This window comes from Salvia splendens, chromosome 14 (assembly GCF_004379255.2).
Source record: "Salvia splendens isolate huo1 chromosome 14, SspV2, whole genome shotgun sequence".
NCBI classification, from domain to species: Eukaryota; Viridiplantae; Streptophyta; class Magnoliopsida; order Lamiales; family Lamiaceae; genus Salvia; species Salvia splendens.
The window spans coordinates 29,181,941-29,205,604 of record NC_056045.1 but is presented as its reverse complement, the minus strand read 5'-3'; the positions used below and the strand labels follow the sequence as shown (position 1 = coordinate 29,205,604).

The 23,664-nt window shown below is 37.7% G+C and overlaps 5 protein-coding genes and 1 non-coding gene across 10 annotated transcripts; 3 read left to right on the top strand and 3 right to left on the bottom strand.

Annotated features, from left to right (window-relative positions):
• Positions 1–870: 870 nt before the first annotated feature.
• Positions 871–5,057, top strand: LOC121765671 (plant UBX domain-containing protein 10-like). The gene is made up of 4 exons (XM_042161882.1): positions 871–1,903; positions 3,656–3,826; positions 3,950–4,153; positions 4,523–5,057. Exons 1-4 carry the CDS (start codon positions 1,124–1,126, stop codon positions 4,748–4,750), a joined length of 1,383 nt encoding a protein of 460 aa, XP_042017816.1. The 5' UTR covers positions 871–1,123; the 3' UTR covers positions 4,751–5,057.
• Positions 5,058–5,912: 855 nt separating this feature from the next.
• On the bottom strand, positions 5,913–5,986 carry TRNAV-AAC. The gene has a single exon. It is a non-coding gene; the product is annotated as a tRNA-Val (tRNA).
• A 66-nt stretch (positions 5,987–6,052) lies between these two features.
• LOC121765303 (peptidyl-prolyl cis-trans isomerase FKBP20-1-like) lies at positions 6,053–8,840 on the top strand. Of its 2 annotated transcripts, none has more exons than XM_042161396.1 (6): positions 6,053–6,190; positions 7,048–7,176; positions 7,730–7,863; positions 7,944–8,023; positions 8,311–8,400; positions 8,495–8,840. In XM_042161396.1, exons 2-6 carry the CDS (start codon positions 7,068–7,070, stop codon positions 8,637–8,639), a joined length of 558 nt encoding a protein of 185 aa, XP_042017330.1. In that variant the 5' UTR covers positions 6,053–6,190; positions 7,048–7,067; the 3' UTR covers positions 8,640–8,840. The 2 variants fall into 2 exon arrangements, with proteins under 2 accessions (XP_042017330.1, XP_042017331.1); XM_042161397.1 differs by having other exon boundaries at positions 6,089–6,190; positions 7,045–7,176.
• On the bottom strand, positions 8,807–11,706 carry LOC121765302 (E3 ubiquitin-protein ligase SDIR1-like). Of its 4 annotated transcripts, none has more exons than XM_042161392.1 (9): positions 11,505–11,706; positions 10,716–10,847; positions 10,577–10,631; positions 10,431–10,483; positions 10,133–10,361; positions 9,876–9,987; positions 9,614–9,659; positions 9,242–9,367; positions 8,807–9,159 (listed from the first exon to the last, which is right to left on the bottom strand). In XM_042161392.1, exons 2-9 carry the CDS (start codon positions 10,791–10,793, stop codon positions 9,034–9,036), a joined length of 825 nt encoding a protein of 274 aa, XP_042017326.1. In that variant the 5' UTR covers positions 10,794–10,847; positions 11,505–11,706; the 3' UTR covers positions 8,807–9,033. The 4 variants fall into 4 exon arrangements, with proteins under 4 accessions (XP_042017326.1, XP_042017327.1, XP_042017328.1 ...); XM_042161393.1 differs by having other exon boundaries at positions 10,716–10,844; XM_042161394.1 differs by lacking the exon at positions 11,505–11,706 and adding an exon at positions 11,295–11,434.
• A 391-nt stretch (positions 11,707–12,097) lies between these two features.
• LOC121765301 (pentatricopeptide repeat-containing protein At4g19890-like) lies at positions 12,098–15,311 on the bottom strand. The gene is made up of 4 exons (XM_042161391.1): positions 13,078–15,311; positions 12,915–13,009; positions 12,588–12,812; positions 12,098–12,344 (listed from the first exon to the last, which is right to left on the bottom strand). The coding sequence occupies exons 1-2, from the start codon at positions 15,181–15,183 to the stop codon at positions 12,998–13,000; spliced, it is 2,118 nt and encodes a 705-aa protein (XP_042017325.1). The 5' UTR covers positions 15,184–15,311; the 3' UTR covers positions 12,098–12,344; positions 12,588–12,812; positions 12,915–12,997.
• A 1,739-nt stretch (positions 15,312–17,050) lies between these two features.
• LOC121763615 (aspartic proteinase PCS1-like) lies at positions 17,051–19,059 on the top strand. Its single transcript, XM_042159675.1, has one exon. The coding sequence runs from the start codon at positions 17,518–17,520 to the stop codon at positions 18,802–18,804; it is 1,287 nt and encodes a 428-aa protein (XP_042015609.1). The 5' UTR covers positions 17,051–17,517; the 3' UTR covers positions 18,805–19,059.
• The last annotated feature ends 4,605 nt before the right edge of the window (positions 19,060–23,664 follow it).

Here is a 23,664-nt window from a genome sequence, read left to right as displayed (position 1 = left end):
TGACATGTGTATTATTATTATTAATTATGAAATCTAATATGTGAACACTCATTGTTCCCGAGTCAAACTAGATTTGATATGGAGTAATATATAGCACATACAATTAGAAAGATGAAGTTGAGTATCATTCCAAACTCACTTCAAAAACTAATAGAAAGAGGTTGAGTATCATTACAATTTACAAAAGCAAACTTCAAAAACTAATAGAAAGTGGCAAGAACGTTGCCTTTATTGTTTTCCAAGTGTAAGATTGGTAACATTGTTTTCTATCTCCTTGAGAACACGAGCATTCCACTTCAATGATGGAAATGAAAATATTCTAACGGCATAATGGTGATCATGTGTCTGTATGGCTTAAGAAGGCAGATTTGCCGTCCAAATAGTAGCATAGCAGATTGCTTCGAAAGCACGACGACTTCATTATCAAGCTCGATGAATAGTTTATATCCATCGAGCCCAACATCGCAAGGGACGTCATCCAGAACCCACACACCACCCTCATCCTCATCCTCACTGCCACCCTCAGTCTCAACGTCGCTGGCATCACAATGCTCCTCAAAACTAACAACAGCAAAATATTCTACTAACTAGCATGAGTAACACACACAAAAAAAATTGCATCTCAACATACTTCAACAATGTTTCTATAAATCTTCATAACACTTATTTTTGTACATTCAATAATACTACGCCCATTTCATTTTTAACAAAAGTCAATATATTTATTTACTCTCACTTTACTTTCTTTTGCTTTATTATCTTTTCATCTTTCTATCATTTTTCATTTCTTACTTTATTCTTCAATTACATAACTCATTTAACCTACTTTATTAGAATCTGAAGAAAATCGAAAATCGCCAATTTTGAGCGGAACGAAGACAATTCCAATTTCACAGTAACCACCGACACAACCGTCATTTAACCATCCCTCTCCCTCTCCCTCTCCGTCGCCCATAATCAAAACCCCTCCCCACTCCCCACCTTCTACACATTTCATCAAACAGTTTCTTCCAAATTCTTCGATCCCAAATCTCCAAAATCCCCTCTTCCACTTCACCCAATCGCCTCACTCTCTCCCACTCCTGGAACCAATCGCACTCACACACACCGTCACATCGCATAAATGGGAGACGTGGCTGATAAATTGGCGTATTTCCAAGCAATCACCGGTTTAGAAGACGCCGATTTGTGCACCGAGATTCTCTCCGCTCATAATTGGGACCTCGAATCGGCCATCTCCTCAATTACCGCCACCGACGGCAGCCGCCCCTCCTCCACCGACGCCTCCGCCGCCCCTACCACCGCTAATCCGGATGATCGGGATGGAGGTCTTGTTCTGGCCCCCAACGGCGGTAATCAGCCCCCTGGTTTAGCTTGGAAAGTCGTCACGCTTCCGTTCTCCATCATCTCCGGTAGCCTAGGGTTGATTTCTGGTGCGATTGGGTTCGGTCTGTGGGCGGCGGGAGGGGTTTTGTCCTACTCTCTCGGGATGGTTGGGCTGGGTGGTACTTCGCGCGGTGGAACGACGCCGTTGGTGACTATTTCGCCGGCGGTTTCTGAGGCGATGGATTTTGTGGCTAGCTTTGAGCTGGATTTTGGGAGGGTGAGGCCGCATTTTGTGACTGAGGGTTTCATGGACGCGCTGCAGAGGTCTCGCCATGAGTATAAGCTGTTGTTTGTTTACTTGCACTCGCCGGAACATCCTGATACGCCGGCGTTTTGTGATGGCACTCTGTGCAATGAGATGTTGGCAGCGTTTTTGAATGAGAATTTTGTGTCGTGGGGTGGGAGTGTGAAGGCTAGTGAAGGGTTTAAGATGAGTAATAGTCTGAAGGCGTCGAGATATCCTTTTTGTGCTGTGGTTATGGCTGCTACTAACCAGAGGATTGCATTGCTGCAACAGGTAGATGATTTGAGCTTTTTCCTAGCGCACGCCTATATTAAATTGTTTTTATAAGTGATTGTCTCTACTTGAGAGTTGATCTTTTCATGATTGTCGATTAGTAAAGAAATGTGCATGTGGATTCTGTTTTTCTGGGTTCTTGAATGGGGAAACAGATATTAGCTGGATTTCATTGGGCAAATTTTATAGGACGTTTGTGTTCGGTGTTCTTTGAAATGCAACATGTCACCCGATGGCATGAAGGGAAGCCCCATCCCACTCCTTTTTCATCCTTAGCATGGTATTAAGAATAATGTCTTTGGCAAGAGTTTCCACCCTCTTATCTCTTTTGGATCTTGTGTTAAATGAAGCTGGTTAAGTTATCCACCAATTGTTACTCATACGTGTTCCCTTGGGTTATACAAGTGCATGCTCTATTTTTGAGGTTTTTTTCTCTTCGTGAAGATGAGATGAAATATGCTAGTAATATATTTGGATGGCCAAGATTTAAACTCTATATTATGGACATCCTTCAGTGGAATGGAGGCAACACATTAGAGATGCTTCTTCTGAGGTATCCAATTGAAGGGATGATAGAGGTTAGGAAAGGGGAATGGTTAAGAGAGGAGTGTTTCAGCTTTGACCTCTGGCACATGAGATGCTGTCTTGCTTTTTAGTTGATTTGGTCATTTGGAAAGGGAAGCGTCTAAGTGTGGTTGTGTTGGGGTTTTTCTATTGTGGAAACTCTACTATTACTAATTTACAGCCCTGTATACTTCCTATCCTTTTTCTTGGTGGACTTTTCTGAGGTGGCATATCTGCACATAATTTACAGGCCTACAGCCCAAATTATTTCTTGTAACTGTTTTCACAAAAACACTCACAAGTTATTTTATTTACACCCCAACATCCACCAAGAAAAAGGATAGGAAGTATACAGGGCTGTATATTAGTAGTAGAGTCCACCAAATTATTTCTTGTAACTGTTTTCACAAAAACACTCCCAAGTTATTTTATTTACACCCCAACATTCACATTGAGAGTTTTTCAACTTGTAGGACTGCTATTGTTTGCTATATTATTTAGGTTGTTAGGAAATCACTGATGAGGCAGCACGTCTGATCTTTTGATGCATTTTATGAGGTGAAATGTTTTGTCACCGCAACCTTTTTTTTCTACTTGGAGATCTACTATATGTCCGTGTATCTTGCACTTGACTAAACAATCATCTAGACTTCTTCATTGTCTCTATATGTGTGCAATCCTTTGAGGAATTTGTAACTGAGTGATACTTAATGATATACAGTGAGATGCTTGTTTTAGGCTATCATTATGTGTACACACAAATGCAAAATGTTTTTCTGTACACACTAATTGGACATGCTCTATCTACACAGTGGGATGGAAACATGTTCTGTACACATTGATACATAATATAATCCGCCATGTTTATCATTTAAATATGCATGCCTGCTATCTCCGGAGAATTATCTTCCAAAGTGAAACTTAAGTATATACACTGGGATGTTTGTTCTGAAACATCTTTTTAGTTGTCTGGATATCGGTGTAAGGTTATGTTGTGGGTAGATGAACAAACTAAATTGTGGGAAAAGGCGCACCAAACACTTCATTTTGTTCTCTAATTTTACTGATTTTCTAACTTGGTAGTCACTGCGCTCATTATGACTTATGACCTTCCCATTGATCACATTTTTGTCTCTTCTGGTCATTGCATAAGCTGGGTCTCATGTAATATTTTATTCACTTGTGCAGGTTGAGGGACCAAAATCTCCTGAAGAATTGTTAACATTATTGCAGAGGGTGCTTGAAGAAAGCGCTCCTGTTCTTGTCTCAGCAAGGGTAGAAGCTGAAGAAAGAAGAACCAATATTCGTCTTAGAGAGGAACAGGATGCTGCTTATCAGGCAGCACTTGAGGCCGATCAAGTATGCTTTTTCCTATAATTTTGTTTTTTAGTTTAGAAATGCTGTATATTCTTTTTGTGTGTTGTTTATATTGTCTGTCTAGTAGGACTATCACTTAATTATTTTGTTAATGTTCTTTTCTAGGCCCGTGAACGTCAGAGGAAAGAAGAGGAGGAGCGACTGGAACGTGAAGCTGCTGAAGCTGAGAGGAAAAGGAAGGAAGAAGAAGAGGCTCGTGAAAGAGCAGCACGAGAAGCTGCTGAGAGAGAAGCCGAATTAGCTAAGATGCGCGAGGCAAAAGCTTTGGCACTGGGTCCAGAACCTGAGAAAGGACCTGATGTTACTCAAGTAAGGCTCATACTTTGTATTCTTTCCATTAAATTGGTAATTTAGTTGGTCTTCAGTTGTTTGGATTTGATTATGGGCACACCATCTGACGGGTTGACACGAGACTTACCCGTTTTCTACTTGCATCAATATATGTGCTTAAGTTAATCATCCAATTTGTTCAATGTTGATCTCAGAAGGGTATTGAAACAAATGAGCATATAGTTATGGTTAGTGTAGTACAGCCTCCAGTATATGACAAATAGTATCTAATGGCGTAAAATTGGCCTTGCCAGCATTTCGCTGAATATTTCTATGTTCAGTTTCTATGGTGTAAATGCTGTGTTATACTTCTTGACTGATGGTATTCAATTATCTTCAACGTATCAGGTGTTAGTACGTTTTCCATCTGGAGATCGCAAGGGGAGGAGGTTTCATTGCACAGCAACAATACAATCTTTATACGACTATGTCGACTCCTTAGGTTGCTTGGATGTCAACGGCTACACCCTGGTCTCCAACTTCCCCCGCACTGTATATGGCGAAGACAAGCTGTCTTCGTCACTGAAAGAAGCAGGATTGCATCCGCAGGCCAGCCTCTTCGTGGAGATCAAATAACTATCCATGGATGATGAACCTACATTGACTGGCATTTTGATGATACATTTTTGTGGCTGACTATATTGGCATTCACATGGGAAAAACTGGATCAAATAAGTGTCCAGTCGTCGTATATAGTGTTTTAAAAAAATAGATGCTGCAGTTTCTTTCATAAGTTGTTAGGTCAGTTTATGAGATTCTCAGACATTGAAAATTCATTTTGGCTGATATATGTATCTTCATGTATTCAAGAATTTGTATGCATCTATCTTACTTCTGCAGCACTTACCTTTACCCTTTTATTGTTCAGTTTTTGAGCTTCTTATTGGCAAGTGCACAACCCAATTTTGTTGTTCAAATACATATACGATGCCTAACAAGATGCATGAAATGAAGCAATGTTAAATAAAAACAGTGAAATAATGTTATCAAACACTAATTGACACACTAAAATTTGTCACGTCATTATATCGATGAGAGATAGGAAGACAAATGTAGAACAGAAACAGATACCAAAATGCACACCCAAATTCTTGTTCAAAATTGTGACAATGCTGAGAAATTTAAGAAAGATTTCATAGCCTAAATTAAACTCCATTAAAAAAACACATACAAGAGTGTGTTCGTAGTGGTAAATAATCGGCCCCATATCCATTCAAATCCAATTTGAAAACCAAAAAATGCAATCTTCAAAGAAATACAAATACTACTTGACAAGTTAAAGAGTAAAACCAAAAATCAAAATTCATCAGAGGCTCATATCTATTCAACATCAATTATAAAATAAAAGTGCAATGTTAAAGTAGTAATCTGATTTAAATATCACCATGGAAGCAATCAGGGAAAAAAAAATCAAAAACTCAAGAATAGGCAGAACATTATAAAAAAAAAATCATGGAAATGAAATTTGAAATTCGAACAATTTTACGCGTTGGTGAAGACGATCTGTGTGTGTTGACAGAAGCGCATAATACAACTCTAAACCTAAGATTTATATTTAAATCTTCTTAATTAACATCATAATTCATAAGCATCACATTTAATACCATGATTAATGCCTTTAATCGTGTACATTTTCCAAAACAAATTGAAATTAACGGCTTCCTATAAATAAGTTTCCAATGCAAATCAATAATTTACTACTGATTATATTGAAATAAAAATAAAAAATCAATTTAATTGGCTTCGCCCGGGCTCGAACCGGAGACCTTCAGTGTGTTAGACTGACGTGATAACCAACTACACCACGAAACCATTTGTTTCTATTTGTTGCATAATCACAATACATATAGGATACAAAAGGAGTAGCAAAGGAATAAAAGGAGCATCAAACCAGAGCTACTTTGATTCAAAGCGAAAGATAGAGCAGAGAAGAATCTTTATGGCCGAAACCCTCTTCTGCATATCTGCTGTCGCCGTCTTCCCCGCTCTCCCGTCTGCTTATTATCCTTCAATCAGGTACGAATTTGTTTCAATACACTCGTTTTGATTGGAAGAACAATTGGAGTTGGGGATTGATTGAAGAAGGCAAAGGAAGAACAGTTACAGCTAGTGATTGGTTGACTAAGGCGGTTATTCAGTTATAGATACTAATCTCTTTAAATAGCTATTGTACTCTTCTTGTTCAATTATTCGATTTCTGAATTGGGTAGAACAAGGATTAGGGTTTTTGGTTGTTTGATATTTTGACGCTTTCTGTGAAGGTTGAATAGGTAAAGGTTTGATTTTCGTTTTAGTTTCATTGTTATTTTTGGCAATTCGATATCTCAGCTAATGCGTGTTCTTGTTCAATTTTTTTTACTTTTTTGTGATTCTGAATAAATTAAATTCTGGTAATTGTTGAACCCTTGAGATTGGAAATAATAGATGCACTCAGATTATTAATATTTAGAATCAAGAACTGTAAGCATTTTTAATTTTTTTTAATCTTTGATTTATGGATAACCAATTCATTTCTTTCTTATCTGTAGTCTGCTCTTTGGATTACAACGTTTGAAAATCGGAACATTTCACTTAACTGTCATTCTCATTAGGTCTTAGACTCCAGGAAGACCGTAGACTATCCGTACATTGGGTTTATTAGCTATAGTCTTTTCCCTTGGGCTTTGATACCGGGAAATCTCAAAGTATAATAGAGAGATAACTATATAAGCATCACACAATCTTTCATAGTGGGACAACCAAAAAATATAGTTTGCTCTGTATCTTTCATCTTGAAACATAGACTGTAATGCCTTATTGTCATTTTTGTGTGAAAGTCGAGGCAAATTGCTTTCAGACCTTGAGGTAATCCCATGAATGTTGTGTTCCAGCAGCAAGTTGAGTGATCAGAATCATGGGTGACACAATTGATTTGACCGGGGATGGAGGAGTCCTAAAGACAATTGTACGCCAAGCAAAAGCTGATGCACTTGGTCCATCAGAGAGTATTCCACTTGTCGACGGTATGTTTAAACAGCCACTCACTTTTTTACTGTATGTCATGTAAATTTACATTGTAAGAACTAAGTTTAATGGGGTGATTTGGGGGAATTCAGAATTTGATGTTCAAGAGTAGCAATTTGTATGTTTAAATTAAAGAATTGTCAGTTTTCTGAGACGATATTTGAACAGTCTTAATATGGTTTTGGAAAATTTGTGTTGCTTTTGACGCAGCTGTGCTTTTAAAAAAAAAACAAGTGTACTTGAACATTTTAGGCAACAACTGTATCTGATTTTTAGTGAACTGTGTCTTATTTCTTGAGTTGATTCTTCCAAAAGTTCCCTCATTTTATGTAAATTTTACACACATGAACTCCAGTCTCTTTTGTGCAACTCTTTCGCTTAATTCGGACCTTTACATCGCCCTTTTCTTTGGTGGGACTCTATGTTTCTATTCTAGACCTCTATCAATTTTTATGTTTCCTCACCTTAGTGAATATACTTTATCAGGTTGCTTGTATCGCCCTTTCTTGCTACTACAACTTGTAACTCTACCTTATTTTATTTTTGGGACAGTTCATTATGAAGGCACTCTAGCTGAAACTGGTGAAGTTTTTGATACTACACATGAAGACAATACTATCTTCACGTTTGAAGTAGGCAGTGGAAATGTGATCAAAGCTTGGGATGTTGCACTGAAAACCATGAAGGTAAACTATTCTTTTTATAGCTAATACTGTAATACTATGCAATACCTCCTTAATTCTCGTTCCTTTATTTTGCTTTGCAGGTTGGTGAAGTCGCTAGGATTACATGTAAGCCAGAGTATGCCTATGGCAGTGCCGGTTCCCCACCTGAGATCCCCCCGGAGTAAGATCCTTTTCTTTTCTAGCTGATATTTGTCTAATGAACAGAACTTATGCAATTATACTAGGCTACTAGCATAATTCCACTGATTAATGACATTAAAAAGTGAGAAGATTGTTTTGCTTGAGCAGTTACTCTTATAAACTGTGCGTTAGGATAGTCGTCTCAAACGTCTTGCTGGATTCATCGGTTTGGCTGTTTCTTTGGATACCATTTGAGAAGCACCTATTTGTTGAATAAACATATAAAATCAGATCACTCTGGTTAATTATTTGGATTTCCTGCTGCAGTGCGACTCTTATTTTTGAGGTGGAGCTGGTCGCCTGCAAACCTCGCAAGGGTAGTCTAAGCAGCGCCTCCGATGAGAGGGCAAGGCTGGAGTAAGTCTATGGAATCCACACATTTATTATTGAATATGCTTAAACTCAGCCACTGCAATATAAAGTTTCTGAGATATAATGTGTGTTTGTTTAGTGAGCTGAAGAAACAACGGGAAGCAGCCGCTGCAGTAAAGGAGGAAGAGAAGAAGAAAAGGGAGGAAGCGAAAGCAGCCGCAACTGCTAGGGTTCAAGCCAAACTTGACGCCAAGAAAGGGAAAGGGAAGGGAAAAGGCAAGTAAAAGATGTTATGTGGAGATGGCTATAATAAGGCTTAACTAGCTGCACTATATAAACTATATAGCAACTGCTCCCTCTTCATCTTTCTGCAACAATGGTGAAAACAAGTTTGTTTCTATGAATACTGCATCTATGAACATTTTTGCCAAGTTTGTACTTCTCAAAACAATGATTAAATAAGGCAATATTTCATATATAGCAAATTCCAGTATCCAGCAATGTTTACAGCACTACGTCTAAATTGCTATTTATATGCCCTAATCAGATCTCTTTTATGCACCATGAAGGAGAGTGACTCAACTTCAAGTAGGTAATACATAATACATACACTATAAATATACATATACTGGTGGTTTGTTGTATAAATCAAAGATGATACTCCCCTATGTTTGAAACTTAGACCATGTCTGAAGCATCGATTTCTCCTTGAGCGATCTCCGACCATTGTGATCCAGCTCTATACTTGCAGACGGGGCACGTCCCTTGCTGCCGCAGCCATGGATCGATGCAGTTGACATGGAACTGCAAAGAAACGCACATAAGATCGAATATCTTGTTAATGTATCAAGCTTATAAAATAAAGGGAAAGGCGCGGAACAGAAACCTGATGCAAGCACGGCAAGCTGCGAATGAGCTCTCCGGCAGTGACTTGCTCCAAGCAAACACTACAAGTCAGATCATCATCAGAGGTCTTTAATCCAACTTGTGGATTTGGAAGATCTTGCTTCTTCTGCAAATAGCATTAAACATTAGTGAGGTTAGCAATATATGGTGAAATCATCACTTGTAACTAATAATATGAAGCATTCATGTCTAAATTCATGCATAGCCACCAAGAAATGATTGAATATGCGAGAACCAACGCAAGATGTTATTAGCAACTAAACTTTTGAGGAAGAATGTACAGTGTTGCTTCAGACAAACTGATTATAGTTTCATTTCATGTTTTCAAGAGACTGTAGAAAATGACAAGTACCTCAACTGAGGCTGAAGAAGAACCCTGCTGCGCCGATGAGTTCACACTGTAAGAAAAGAATACCAAGATCTATTTAGAGTGAATCTTGACAAGATACGAGATACCAGTCAAATAACAAATAAATGCAGAAAATTTCCAAAACTGCGTCTTTTTCTGTTTATTGCCAACGTAACACACATTTCAAAGGCAGAGAAACTAAATAATATAATGCAGCAACATTAACAACAGTGAAAACGAAATAGACTGTAACAGGTGTACTCACCCCTGTGGGCCAGAAACCTTATACTTGTGGACAGGCAGAGCATTGATCTCTTCGTCAGTCATAGATGCGGTAGGGACATTGTCAGAATCCAGTGCTCGCAAAGTTTCATAATCTGCACAGAGCACCGAATGCCATGATATTTCATGGTTAGAGTCCTCAATTCATTCTTACCATACTGGGTTGGAATCATTGCAGTAGATAACAAATAAAAACCAAATCCAAGCATTATGCCAAATTCGGGAATAATATATGCAGACCTAAGTCGTCAAATTCTCTATCGAGCAGTGCTAGCTGGAGTCTGAGACCCTGCAACCTTCCCCGGGTGGCAAGAGCTATAGATGGTGGCATATGAAGTCTTAATTCTGTGTGACCAAGAAGACCACTAGCTGCGACAGCATGCGCTTGTGCCTGGGCTTGAAGTTGCTGACATGTTGCATACATCCTTAAAGTGGTTGCCATCAGAAACACCCCAAGCACCAGCCAGAGCTTTCCAATATATCGAAAGTTAGAGGTCAATTTTATAAAGATAATTTTTAACACACAAATAATACAAACCAGAAAATTGGGAGACATTTGGTGCGAGTTCAGAATCATAAACAGCAAAAGCACTGTCAAGTTTTAAAAAACAGTTACATACTGCAGTTAGTAAACTGACTATAAAAGAGAAATACAGCACTAAATGACCATCAAAATAATGTTACCTGTGACAAGAAAAGCTAACGAGTTGGTATTGACCGGTCGAGTAGCATGAACTCGCTGATCACCAGCAATAAGATCACTATGTTAAGAGAGTTGAGAATGATCACAAGAACAAATATTAACAAAAGGTTAGAGACTAACCACTGCACGCCGTTCAGGAATAAGTCCCGGGAACCCAGTTTCTATATCTCCTCTAGTACCTCTGAAAACAAAACTCATGGTTTCGAACAACTTCAACACTGAATGAACTATTTACAAATGCACCTGGGACTGCTGCCAAAAGATTATATACAGTGAGAAACAATTCCGAAAAGGAAAAGATTATTGGTTCTGATTATTAACTTTTGATTCAACATTTTTAGTCCCCTCCCATTCAAGAGCAATTGAAAGATATCTATACTCTAAATTTCTAATATCTTCAAGAATGCCTGGATTTTCAAAAATCCATACCTATAACCATTTTATGAATCACAACTTTTTGAAGATCTGAAGTGATCTATCCATCAAATTGGGTAAGTGATGCATTCTCATTGTAGGAATCTATCAGATTATCAATTGGTGATACTTATAGTGCAGGAAAAAAAGGCAGTTCTGCTGAAAAAAGGAAAATTCCAAATCTTCCCATTTCTGACAAAATTCTGGTGTTGAATGAACGAAAACTCAATGTAATTCCCTACATTCGTGAAAACCCCAAAATACGATAGAAAGCACTCCACTTACCTATTCAAAAAAGCATATCTACAACAAATCGGTTTAGATCAAAATTCGAACAGGAAAATCGAAACCATTCACACAAAGAGCTAACATAGATTAATATCTGCGATTAATTTTCGAAAATGCGAATCCGAGAATGAATAAATGTCAGCAGACACATCAGAATAAAAGGTGTTGATTTTTCAAAAAAGGTAAATGGGGCGAAATCTCACTTACAGTGATTATTGTGTGGTTGGATCAGAGCGCAAACAATCTATCATACAAGATTGATTTGGCTGAAGTAGTAATTGGTTAATCTCAGCTGAGTCGAGCGAGTTAAACGAAAAGAGAGGAGCGAGTGGACTCGGACACGTTGGAGCTCTTTGAATATCGACGCATAAAATGATTAAATTAAAGAAGAAAATAAAAGCGCAACGTTGAACTAAAATGAGAAATTTTGTCACTTTTATTTTCGAATTTCACCTCTTTCTTTGGAATTTCACTTTTTCTTCCTTCTTGTTTTTACCTTTTTGTTTTCACTTTTAATCGGTTGGTTTCGACTTTTTATATTTTATTAATGATAATTTGACGATTTTATTAATATTTCATTTTAAGATGATTTCAGTTACATTATAGAGAAGAAATTGTTAAAAATGATTTTCAAATTACTAATGTGGCTCTTGTATGTTTGTATTATACCGAAGCCTGAGGAGTATCTGAAAAAATTGCAACCAAAATAGCTCGACAATCCGAATGGACGGCTCAAACTCGGGTGGAGTGTCCGACTGACCTCTCTGATCGTAACAAAACAACGTGCTGCTACGATGTCGTTTTGCTTCAATAAAATAAAATTAATATGCAAATTGCAAAACACTTTGTATGTCTAATCAGCTAAACAACTAAATTTCATTTTAAAGAGGATCGGTAATAGTATCTCATTTACCCTCGTAGCTGTGGTTACTCGAACCCTCGAGCTTCTTATCATTGGTTCGATGAAAAATGTCTTACAAAGTAAACCGTGAGTCATTATCACATGAGAATCATTGGTTAACTTCTTGCAACTGCTGCCACTCAATCCTGTTAAAATTGGATCACAACATCATTCGAGATATACAATACAACCGATTCTATGATAAGAAATGTATAAAAATGTGAATAACATAACCATTTATACCATAAAATATAACTGATTTGGAATAGGGTAAAAATATTCACATAGATAGAAACATTGGAACATGCAAAAACAATGCTAGCAAACTCGGCTAAAAATGGTAACAAACACCACATCAACAACATCAATAAAATCACAATAAAACTTACATAGGCAAGCAGCGCGAGGATTGATGAGCTCAACTTCATCGGCAACGAGAAGAATTGGCGCAACCTCAACCAGAGATGAGGGCGCCGGTAAGCCTCATCGACTCCCCCTAAATATAACCTGCAGTCTGCTTCCGCGGTATCTGCCTTTTGATTGTTTGAAATGGCGCAGTGCTGCCTGGACTTGTTGTGACGAGAATCATATCATCGTACTTGTCAACGAGACACCTAAGACAAGTTGAATAACTAATCTCTTATCAACACCACCTATGATCCATATTAAACAGCCAATTGATATCTCAAGCCTCGTAATTGCTTAACTGATCATACCTTTCTGCTGCAAGCATTTCAAATGCGCCGAGATCATGAGGTGCTGCTCTAACTTGTCACAAGCAAATCACATCCTCATCGTGTTACCGAGCCACCTGAAACAAATTTAATAACTATTATCCTGTTAACAAGATGAATAGTATGTTATGTTATGGAAGCTGACCTTTTCTTTTGTCATCCTCGTAGACATATCAGAAACGAGTGCATAGTTATTACTCTCGTAGCATGCAGTCATGAATGCTGCAAGCGTCACACGATCCACAGTCTTGGTTGCATCTAACAGTTTATCAAAAAACTGTGCGGCAACGTCTACTTTCTGCTCACTGCAAAGCTTCCTGACTAATGTACTAACAGTGCGAACCCGCAGTTTTCGTTCTAATCTGTCTAACAAAGCCATTGCTGCTGAAGATTCACCCTTTTTGCACAACTCATAAGCTATCGTCACTCGAGTAACTTCACATGGCGAAAAACCTTTGTCATTCATTTCACTAAAAAGTGTTCTAGCCTCATTCAGCATTGATTCCTTGCAAAGACCACCTATCAGCGCACCATAAGTAAAACTATCGGGTGCACAGCCATATTCACTCATCTCATTGAAGACTTTCATTGCCTTTTCAATGTTTCCATCTCGACAATACCCAGAAACCATACATGTATACGTCTGTGTGGTTGGGTTGAGTCCCATTTTCGCAGCATCACTAAGAATTCTCTCACATTCTCCCATTTTCCTTAGCCTTGAAAGCAATGAGATCAACGACGTGTAAGTATGCATATCAACACCAATCCCCTCTTTTAACATCACACTAAAAATCGCGAAAGCTCGTCTAACATCACCATCCTGCTTGCAGCTAGCAGATATCAGAATTGTGTATGTAAATTTATCAGGAAAAACCCCATTCCTATAGCAAACTTTCAGCAATTTATAAGCTTCCGGAAGCCTTCCTTTCTTACAGAAGCCGTTCATAACAGCATTATACGTCCAAGTATTAGGAGCCAAGTCATCTTTCTCCATCGCGTCCATCAATTCATATGCTCTGTCGAACTCCCCAGCCTTAGCATGACCGTCAATAAGGGTAGTGTAGGTATTCACATTCGGAGACAGTCCTTGCTCCTTCATCTTCTCCAGCAACATCTCCGCTCGTTGCAGCTTCTCCTCCTTGCAGTATCCATCAATCATGGCAGTATACGTATACACGTTGGGCTTGTAATTGTCGCTCCTAACAAGTTTCAAGAAAAGCCTAAATGCCTTATCCGTCCAACCTTTCTTGCAAAGGCCATCGATCAATGATGTATGAGTATACACATTCGGCTTCAACCCTCTCCTCGCCATCTCCTCCAGCAGTTCGAACGCTTGTTTAACACTTCCCCTGCTGCTCAACCCATTGATCAAACAAGAAAAATGAACCACATTCGGCTTCAGTCCAATCTCAACCATCTTGTTGAACACCCACAACGCTCGGTTCACACGACCATTTGCACATAGCATATTGAGAATCAAACTACAAGTAGCCTTATCCACAAGAAAGCCTCTGCTCAACATATCACTCAACCATCTATCAGCATCCGAAACCCTCCCAGCTCGACAATAAGCAACAACCATCGACTCGAAACTGTAAGCATCCGGAATGACCCCTCTCTCACACATTTCATCGAACACATTCTGCGCAATCTCAAAACAGCCCATCCCATTCACCACGCTCAACGCGCAATTCAGAGTGTGGGAGCTCAAAACTAATCCATGGCTACGCAGCTCGAGAACCATGTCGATTGATTCCTTCAACATTCCCACCTCAGCGAAATTCCACAGCATATAACGCAAAACCTCATGGGTCCGCTCAAAGTTTCCATTTTTAATCAAGCAGCTTGCCGCGACAATGTAAAACCTCATACAGTGCTTGAATTTCGCAAACCCGATTGCCCAATGGAAGAAACTCAGCGCCACCATCGATCCGGCCTCATCAGCCAATGAAGCGATTACGGTAATTGCCTGATCCGCCGTCAAGGAATCAGCGTCTATTGGTAAATTTAGAAGAGGGCGCGTTGAATCGGAATGAGTCGATTTTTTCTGCTGATTGTAGTATGAATCACAAACCCAAAAGCAGACTCGTTTAATAACGGTGTGCGGTGAGGCTTCCGGATTGTGATCAGCTACAGCCGCGTGAGAAATTGGTCTGACGGTAGAGAGAGGAACGACGCCATTGAGGAGTGTTGTGGGTGCTGCATTTCGGCGGCAGATTTGACTAAGACGAATAAACACGAGGGGAACCATGAAATACGGCCGAATTTAACTCAGCTCAGAAGTTTACGACGGCAGACACGGTGGCGGCGGCGGCGGCGGCAATTCTCTGTTTCGCCGGGAAATTTGAGAAAGAAGAAGAAATTAGAGAGAGAACATTATTGGGCCAAATTTGTTGTTGGTTTTTGTATAATTTAGTGGGCCTTTTTTAAATGGGCTTTGTACCAATGCTAATTTTGTTTTTAGGGAATTTGTTTTAATAATAAAGATGAAAATTTAATTAATTTGATATTCCTTTTGAAAGAAGAAAAAATAATTAATGCGATAAAACATCCCTACTTAAATTGATAGAACAACTACCGTGAATGTGATACTTAAATCTAATTTTTTTTATAAGATAGTGATAGATAGTTTTAATTATTATAAGTTGTTCAAATGTTTTATAGAGAAATATTAATATAAGTGCGAAATAAAATTATACTATACGACAGTAAAAAGGTACTACTCTATTTGTATCGTAACATTATTCGTGCCACATATTTCTTTTACGCCCGTGAACGCGCTCTCACGGAAGCGCAAATAATTAGATGAACAAATAATAGTAATTAAGTATTGTGTTTATGTTCAACTTTAATCAAGTTTGGACCATTTATAATTGGACCCGATTATAATACGACTTAAATGTGTCTAAATCTCTGCACTCATATTTCATTACTACATTAATTAACTAGCTACGAAGTCAAGACAGAGATTTCATTGACAGCTAAATACACATCCAATTTACTTAATAAACCAAAACTAATCAAAACTTTACAAATTGACCCTAATCCGAATCCGAATCCGAATAATATAAACACAATAGTTTATCTTTTCATGATGGCTTGACCTACGAATCTAGGAGTAGACCTAATTAACATAAAATTACAAAATAAAATAACTTAGAAGGATAAAATTAAAAAGTTCCTAACCTCTCAATTATTACACCAGCTTCAAATAAATATAAGAGCAGATAGTTAGGCAGAGATTGTTAAATAAAAAACAAAAAACAATTGTCTGATTTGCTGCTTACAAAGACAAAAAGTCTCATTTTTCAACACCTAATTTCCTTGTGTTCACATATTTAAATTTACATTATGCAGTTTTCGAGAAATTGATGTTTTATAAATATTTTTTGTTTGATTTGCAGAACTGTAAACCACTCTGCAAATTCAACCATTGTTGTCTTTTTCTGTTGTTGGGCTGACAACCTATTTCAAATTTGGTTGTTCCTCAACTTGAAAAATACGTGATGTATTTTTCCTTTTAATTATCCATTTTAGATTTAGCCATTTTTATACTGGATTTGTAATTTAAATTGAAAAATTAACCCAAAAAATAAAATTTGGTTAAAATTAAAAAGTCTATCACGATTGTTTTGTTACCTTGCAGACTGCAGTACAAAATAGCTCTGCTTTACAAGTAAACAATTTTAAGAAAACTCCAAAAGAATATGAAAATACAAATTAAATGCACATTCATTTGAGCTGAAATTTTTGTATGAAAAGCTTTCAATCAAAAGTTTTTTGTCCTAAACTTTTAGCATATTTAAAATATTTCCAGCTTCTAATTTTATAAAAAAACTCTAAAATTTTTCTAACATTTTTCATAAAATGTTTCAATACATATCATGCAAAATACATTTTGTTGTACCATACAATTAGCTATTTTTCACTTGATTACTCTACATGAATGCTTATATCGCACGGGTGTGACGGCTGTCTTTGGATAAATTACAATATAAGAATAAACATTTAAATTATGATCTACCCAACCTCCTTTTTTCTTAATTTTCTTCAATATATGATTGGTTTCATTAGGTGACCGAAACTTAAATTACAAAGTTTCTAATACGCACGCCCTTGACGCATCACATATATTCTATTTCACCAAACATACAAACTACACAGTAAATGCAGGATCGAAACGCTCTATTAAATTTGGTCTTTACAAATTAGAACTACCATCGAGACTATCATACCCGGTTCCGCCTGGATAATTCAGAGTTAATTTGGTGTCGTCAATCCTACCGTGGCTAATTTCGCTTCAATTCTTTGAGATTGAGGTTCACGTCATCCAATGTCGGTGCCAGTCAGTCGATACATTTTCTATTCATTTTTTACATCGACAAAGCGACAATGACCATCTTCATTATGTCTGACCCCACGAATTCTATCTATTAGATTTGTCTTTATCTATTACTACAAGTAGGAAACTTTATAAACTTCAAAGCCCCAACCATACATCCTCTCATTCACATACACACGTACACACACTTCCTCGAACATTTCAAACCATAGATTATTCACAAAATCTCACACACACACAAAGATGAATCTCCTCACAATATCAACACAAATAATACTAGCAATCTTCTTCTTCATGCATTCAACCCAATCCCTCTCCTCCCAATCCCTAATCCTCCCCCTCAAAGCCAAGCTAATCCCCCACCCCTCAAACAAGCTCTCCTTCCACCACAACATCTCCCTCACCGTCTCCCTCACCGTTGGCTCGCCGCCTCAGGCGGCGACCATGGTCCTCGACACCGGCAGTGAGCTCTCCTGGCTCCGCTGCCGCAACACCCCCGACGCCGCCTCCCCATCCTTCTCCCCCTCCCTCTCCTCCTCCTACCGCCCCACCCCTTGCTCCTCCTCCACCTGCACCACCCGCACCCGCGACTTCCCCATCCCGGCCTCCTGCGACGCCAAACGCCTCTGCCACGTGGCCGTCTCCTACGCCGACGCCTCCTCCGTCGAGGGCAACTTAGCCGCCGAGGTTTTCCACCTCGATCGGTCAAATTCCTTTGATAACGTCACATTCGGCTGCATGGACACCGGTTCATCTTCCAATCCAGAGGACTTAAAAACAACCGGTCTGGTCGGATTGAACCGGGGCGGGTTATCCTTCATAACCCAGGCTGGTTTTCGCAAATTCTCCTATTGCATATCCGGCAAAGACTCCAGCGGCGTGCTGCTCTTCGGCGACGCAGACTTCCCCTGGCTGTCGCCGCTGAAGTACACGCCGCTGGTGGAAATGCCGGCGGCGACGCGGCTCCCGTACTTCGACCGGACCGCGTACACGGTCCGGTTAGAAGGGGTCCGGGTCGGGAACCGGTTACTCCCGGTTCAAAAGACCATATACGAACCGGACCACACGGGAGCCGGTCAGACCATGGTCGACTCGGGCACCCAATTCACGTTCTTGCTCGGGCCGGTTTATTCGGCTTTAAAAGCCGAATTCCTACGACAGACGAAGGGGATTCTCCGGCCACTGGACGAGCCGGAATTCGTGTTCCAGGGGGCGATGGACGCGTGCTTCAGGGTGGAGCTGAGCAGGAGGGCGGCGCCGGCGATGCTGCCGGCGGTGGCGCTGATGTTTAGAGGGGTGGAGATGAGCGTGGGAGGGGAGAAGCTGCTTTACCGGGTCGCGGGTATGACCCGGGGAAGTGATGCGGTTTATTGCTTGACGTTTGGGAATTCGGATCTTTTGGGGGTGGAGGCCTACATTGTAGGGCACCATCACCAGCAAAATCTGTGGATGGAATTCGATTTGTCCCAGTCCCGGCTCGGCCTCGCCGACTTCAGCTGCGATTTGGCCGCGCAAAAGTTGGGGCTGTAATTTACGAGCAGACGCGGATTTTTTTTTATCGTTGTGTAATTAATTTACTTGCATCGAAGATGTATAGTGGTTTCAGATTTCTCGAGTAAAATTTTGCTTGGTAAATGCTCGCTGAGCATAAAAGATAGTACTTCGTCCGTTTCTTTATAGTTGAGTATTTTTCCATTTCGGGAAGTTTCTTCATAGTTGAGTCATTTTCATATAAGGCAATTTTTTTCTCTTTCTTACTTTATTCTCTCTACTTTATACTTTATTTTCTCTACCTTTTCCTCCCTCTTAGTACTCCTTCATTATAATAAGAGTGTATAAGAGTAAGGTTAAAGCATAGTATATATGTCAGTATGAAACTATGAATATAAAAATTAGATTGGGGTGTGGGAAGTCAGATTTTCCACTCCATATTTATCTGCCTCAATTTTAAAATATGTACTATATAGGTACCTTTGATTTATACCAGTAATATTTAAATCAACACTAGCATTAGTTAACTTGAAGTTTCGATCAATTATGCTAATTGCATTGATTTACTTAATATAAACACTATGTTTAAAGCGAGAATCTACTCACACTATGTTCAATTAATCATTTCCGTTAAAACTCGTGTCTCATTCACTTGCATACAAAAGTAAATAATGTCAAAGGACTTACAAACAATTAATAAAATAAAAAAGAAGAAATAAGTTAATTTTTAAAAAAAAAAATGACTCAGCTACAATCCACCTATTATCGTTGCTATACATTATTATTGTTGTTCTTATTACACTCTTCATCCCACTTAAAATGTTCATATTGCTTTATTAGTTTGTCACATTCAAAATATCTATTTTTTATATTTAGAAATAAATCTCTCCTTTTCTCCTTATTACAATATTCAAGTATTTTTTTTCTATTTATTACACGTCTTCACTTAACAACTCCTTCTAAAATCTAATAAGACGTCGAATTTATGTATTTGAAGATGGTGTGAAGGTGAGAGGCAGCGATGGGACAAAAGCATAGGGTTGATGAGAACAAAAGAAGATTGGGAAATGTGAATAATGTATTATTGTCCTTTGGTTGTGTTTTTTCTATATTCCACTAGTTGAATCCAGTTGGTATTTTCATGATTAATTATTTCAAGATCAGGAATACTACTACTAAAGTGTAGATGACAAATCAGTTTTTAATTTCAACATGTTTACTTCATTAGACAATATTATGGTGTCACATTTATATTTTACAATAACTAGTAAGTGTGTTCTATATTCCATTATTTTTTCACTCAAATTTCATTATAAAAATTATACATGATCCACTAAGTTTTTACACCTAAATATTTCACAATTTAAAAACTCTTATCGAGTGGCAATGGAACCTAGTACAGTATATTTTATAAGTTATAACATAGAATATTTTCTTTAAATTCGATACTTTTGCATGCATAGTACATATAACTATGCTTAGTTATAAAAAAACATAAATTATACAAATCTCAGAATTCATTCGATTTCTTTAAATCTAATTTTTGTACTGTACTGTATAGTAAAGTTGCAGCAAAATAGGTAAAACTTTTTTTTAAAATTCTAAAATAGAACTCATTGGACCTATCAAGTCGTGAATTCGAACCATCCAACACGTTTGTATAATTGCATTATAAGCCAAATTTAGTGAAAGAGAAATGTAGGAAAAAGTATGGATTGCTTGACTTTTTAGCATGTAAAATCTAGTCAATATAGGTGTGTAGTTTGTGTCCCATGAATCATTGTCGTCGAGTTATGTAATGTAAAAGTAATTCCGAATTTAATAATTTTAAATTTCACCGACGTCTAATGTAATTTAAATTTGACGGTTCTTTTTGTCAATTACTATTATTGTACTTTTAACTTGAATATGTCACATATTGACCATCCGAAGAATCGAATTAGGTCCCAAATTTTTGGAAAAAGGAAAAGAAAAAGATAATACTAAATAATTGGAAATTATATATTTATTTTTTTAATAAATATTTGGGCCAATTTTCGAATGAGCCTTGTTTTGAATTAATTGGATTCGGATATAATTGATATTTTATATCCACCATCAATAAGAGCATCAGCAATGGAGGCGTCAAAACCGCGAAGCCGATTTTTCGCCGACGCCGGTTCTGACGCCGAATCATTGCGACCGGCGTCGGCGAAATCGACGTCAACTTCGGCGTGGCCATGCCGATTCGTGTGATGACGCCGGTTCTAACGCCGATCCTCACGGCGCCATTGTAGGCCCCGGATCGGCGTCAGATTTTAATTTTTAATTTTTTTTTCGAAAACATTACATATACGCGCTTTGAACGTCATTTTCATTCGCACCACTTGTTTTTAATTGTACTTTTTAATTTTTGTACTTTTTTTAAATTATTGTACTTTTTTAAAATTAATGTACTTTTAAATTTTTAATAGTATTATTCGAATTTCCCGTATTTGTCTTGTAAATTAAATTTTGTATGTTGATACGATTGTAAATTAAATTATATAATTGTTATTAGTGATGTGGATAGGCAGTGAGAAGGCTATGTGAGGGCTATTTGATGTCCAGTTGATGTGGCAAGCTGATGTGGCAGGAGAATTTTAGTGCTGATGATGTGGCAGTGTGAGAGCCATGTGAAGTCTAGTCTCATTATGGATCCTCTAATAAGTACTATCATATCCATGTATTTATGTATGTAACCGAAAAAAAACTTCACTATCAACGAGACCACGTTTCAATCAAAAACATAATTACTTTTCTCACATAAAAATAAAATGTCTCTGACTCTATTTAAGAGGGAGAGGGAGCCACGTGTACGACCATATTTTGTAATTTTCAATATGAGAATCTAAAAATTCAAGAACTCGACAGCCACCTTGTGATTCACAACTTTGCAAGAATACAAAGGAAAATTTGGTTTTTCTTCGTTTTTATTATGGGATTGTTCATATCAACACATTCTCACTTCTTTCCACGATTTCCTCCACACAACACAAAGGTTCCGAGTCCTACAACATTTATTGAATTTATTTAGTGGACTTGGTCTTTTCAAAAATTTAAATTTGTATATTTGTGAAATTAGGTTGAATTTATTTGTATATCACATAGATTGGTCTATATTTATTCACTTCATCCAACAAAGATGTCCCACTTTTTGAATGAGAAGTGATTTTATGGACTGTTTTTAATATGTTAAATGAAATGAGAAAATGTAATAATAAAAGGCTAAAAAGATAATTCAATATTTATTAAAATAGAGAAGAAAGACACTTAATGTATTAATGATGTTTTTGCTCTTTCAAATGATTTGAATGTGACATTTTTCGTTAAACAAACCATAAAGAGAAATGGAAAACGAAGACATCCCATTTCTTGGATGGCGAAGATTTTTATGGTATGTATTTAGAATATTAAGTAAAGACAGAAAATGTAACTGAATATATAAATAAAAAAAGAGTGGAAAAATATTTAAATGTATTAATGTTTTGCCTTTAAAAATGAGTGTGATATCTTCTGTAAGATATACCAAAAAAAAAATTTGGGAGCAAAGATGTTCCACTCTTGGATGGCAATGACTTTATGGGATGCATTTAATGTATTAAGTTAACAAAAAAATGTTATTGAATCCATTATTGGATGAGAAAAAATAATTAAAATATACAGTAATAAATAAATGGGAAGGTGACATCTTTGTCCCAACTAGGGTTTATGTGATAAATGATGTTTACCTATGAAGGTAGAAATTCTATACTATCTGAGAGTTGAGAATGCACAATTGGGTAATACTGTATATCAAGAGAAGAGAACTCATTAAAAAAGAATTAACACTATACCCTACTCAACTAACCATATACTCAATAAATTCATCATGCATCACTGGTGACATCAATCAGTTAGGTATGCATATAAAAAATTTGGCAACTGTATATTCATTAACTGAAAGCAATCAACATATAATAGTACTAGTATAACACACAGGCATATCCACAGAGTATTTTAGCAAACAGCAGGCGGCAAAGAAACCCAGAGATGTCTTCCTAAAAAGGTTGAAGACTTCTACTTCAAGATCAAAAGATTAAACGAAATCGCACCGAGGGATATAAGCAAAGTAAGCTGAGATTAAACGAAATCGCAACGAAATTTAACTGCAGACAATGAAGCTGATGGACTAACCAGAGAGATAAGAAAGGCCAAAGAGAGTCTATAATCAGATGAGATTTATTCCAACTCTGCTTTCCATCTGAGCTGAAACTCAACAAGATATGCTACAGAAAGGAGGAAACTATAAGACATTGATCATTCACATAGGAACTCGAAGAGAGTTCCCACCTTTGACCATAACATCAGAAGACCATTGCAACTGGGATCGGATGAGTCCAATACAAATCCTATAAATAAGGCCCGTGATCAACTATCATATTCTAGGTGCAGTAACATAACCAGTAACCAAACCCGGATGATCAAACAGGTAAACAGATAGATAAAATGAAAGTCTTTAAATAGCACTCCATAAACTGAAGAAGATGATTTTCGAAACAGATGAATCAAATTTGTATGGAAACATACTTACATAGCACTCCAAAAGGCAAAAACTGAAGACGATTATAACAGATGTATCAAACAGAGGTCAATAAATAACATCATGCCAAATGCATTACCTTCAAGAACAGCAGGAAACATTCAAACAGCACAAAACAATGGCAAATTCACAACATAGACATATCTCGGAAAAACGCAGTTAATCCCAGCATTCATCAACTTCATTGAACTTAAAACATCAGTTACCAATTACCAATACTTAACATGTTATACATCAACATATCAAAGAGACCATAGCATAATCCAAAGATGTGCTGCTGCAATGACACAAACGCACAA

What these genes read in the sequence shown, in the direction of transcription:
- LOC121765303 (XM_042161396.1), top strand. Translation starts at nt 7,068, where the DNA reads ATGGGTGACACAATTGATTTGACCGGGGATGGAGGAGTCCTAAAGACA. An exon ending in GAGTATTCCACTTGTCGACG is followed by an intron (nt 7,177 to 7,729) that starts GTATGTTTAAAC and finishes TTTTTGGGACAG; the next exon opens with TTCATTATGAAGGCACTCTA. An exon ending in GATGAGAGGGCAAGGCTGGA is followed by an intron (nt 8,401 to 8,494) that starts GTAAGTCTATGG and finishes GTGTTTGTTTAG; the next exon opens with TGAGCTGAAGAAACAACGGG.
- LOC121765302 (XM_042161392.1), bottom strand. Translation starts at nt 10,793, where the DNA reads ATGAGTTTTGTTTTCAGAGGTACTAGAGGAGATATAGAAACTGGGTTC. An exon ending in AAGGTTTCTGGCCCACAGGG is followed by an intron (nt 9,660 to 9,875) that starts GTGAGTACACCT and finishes CTTTTCTTACAG; the next exon opens with TGTGAACTCATCGGCGCAGC. An exon ending in CTTCTTCAGCCTCAGTTGAG is followed by an intron (nt 9,368 to 9,613) that starts GTACTTGTCATT and finishes TGCTATTTGCAG; the next exon opens with AAGAAGCAAGATCTTCCAAA.
- LOC121763615 (XM_042159675.1), top strand. Translation starts at nt 17,518, where the DNA reads ATGAATCTCCTCACAATATCAACACAAATAATACTAGCAATCTTCTTC.
- LOC121765301 (XM_042161391.1), bottom strand. Translation starts at nt 15,183, where the DNA reads ATGGTTCCCCTCGTGTTTATTCGTCTTAGTCAAATCTGCCGCCGAAAT.
- LOC121765671 (XM_042161882.1), top strand. Translation starts at nt 1,124, where the DNA reads ATGGGAGACGTGGCTGATAAATTGGCGTATTTCCAAGCAATCACCGGT. An exon ending in GGATTGCATTGCTGCAACAG is followed by an intron (nt 1,904 to 3,655) that starts GTAGATGATTTG and finishes TCACTTGTGCAG; the next exon opens with GTTGAGGGACCAAAATCTCC. An exon ending in AAGGACCTGATGTTACTCAA is followed by an intron (nt 4,154 to 4,522) that starts GTAAGGCTCATA and finishes TCAACGTATCAG; the next exon opens with GTGTTAGTACGTTTTCCATC.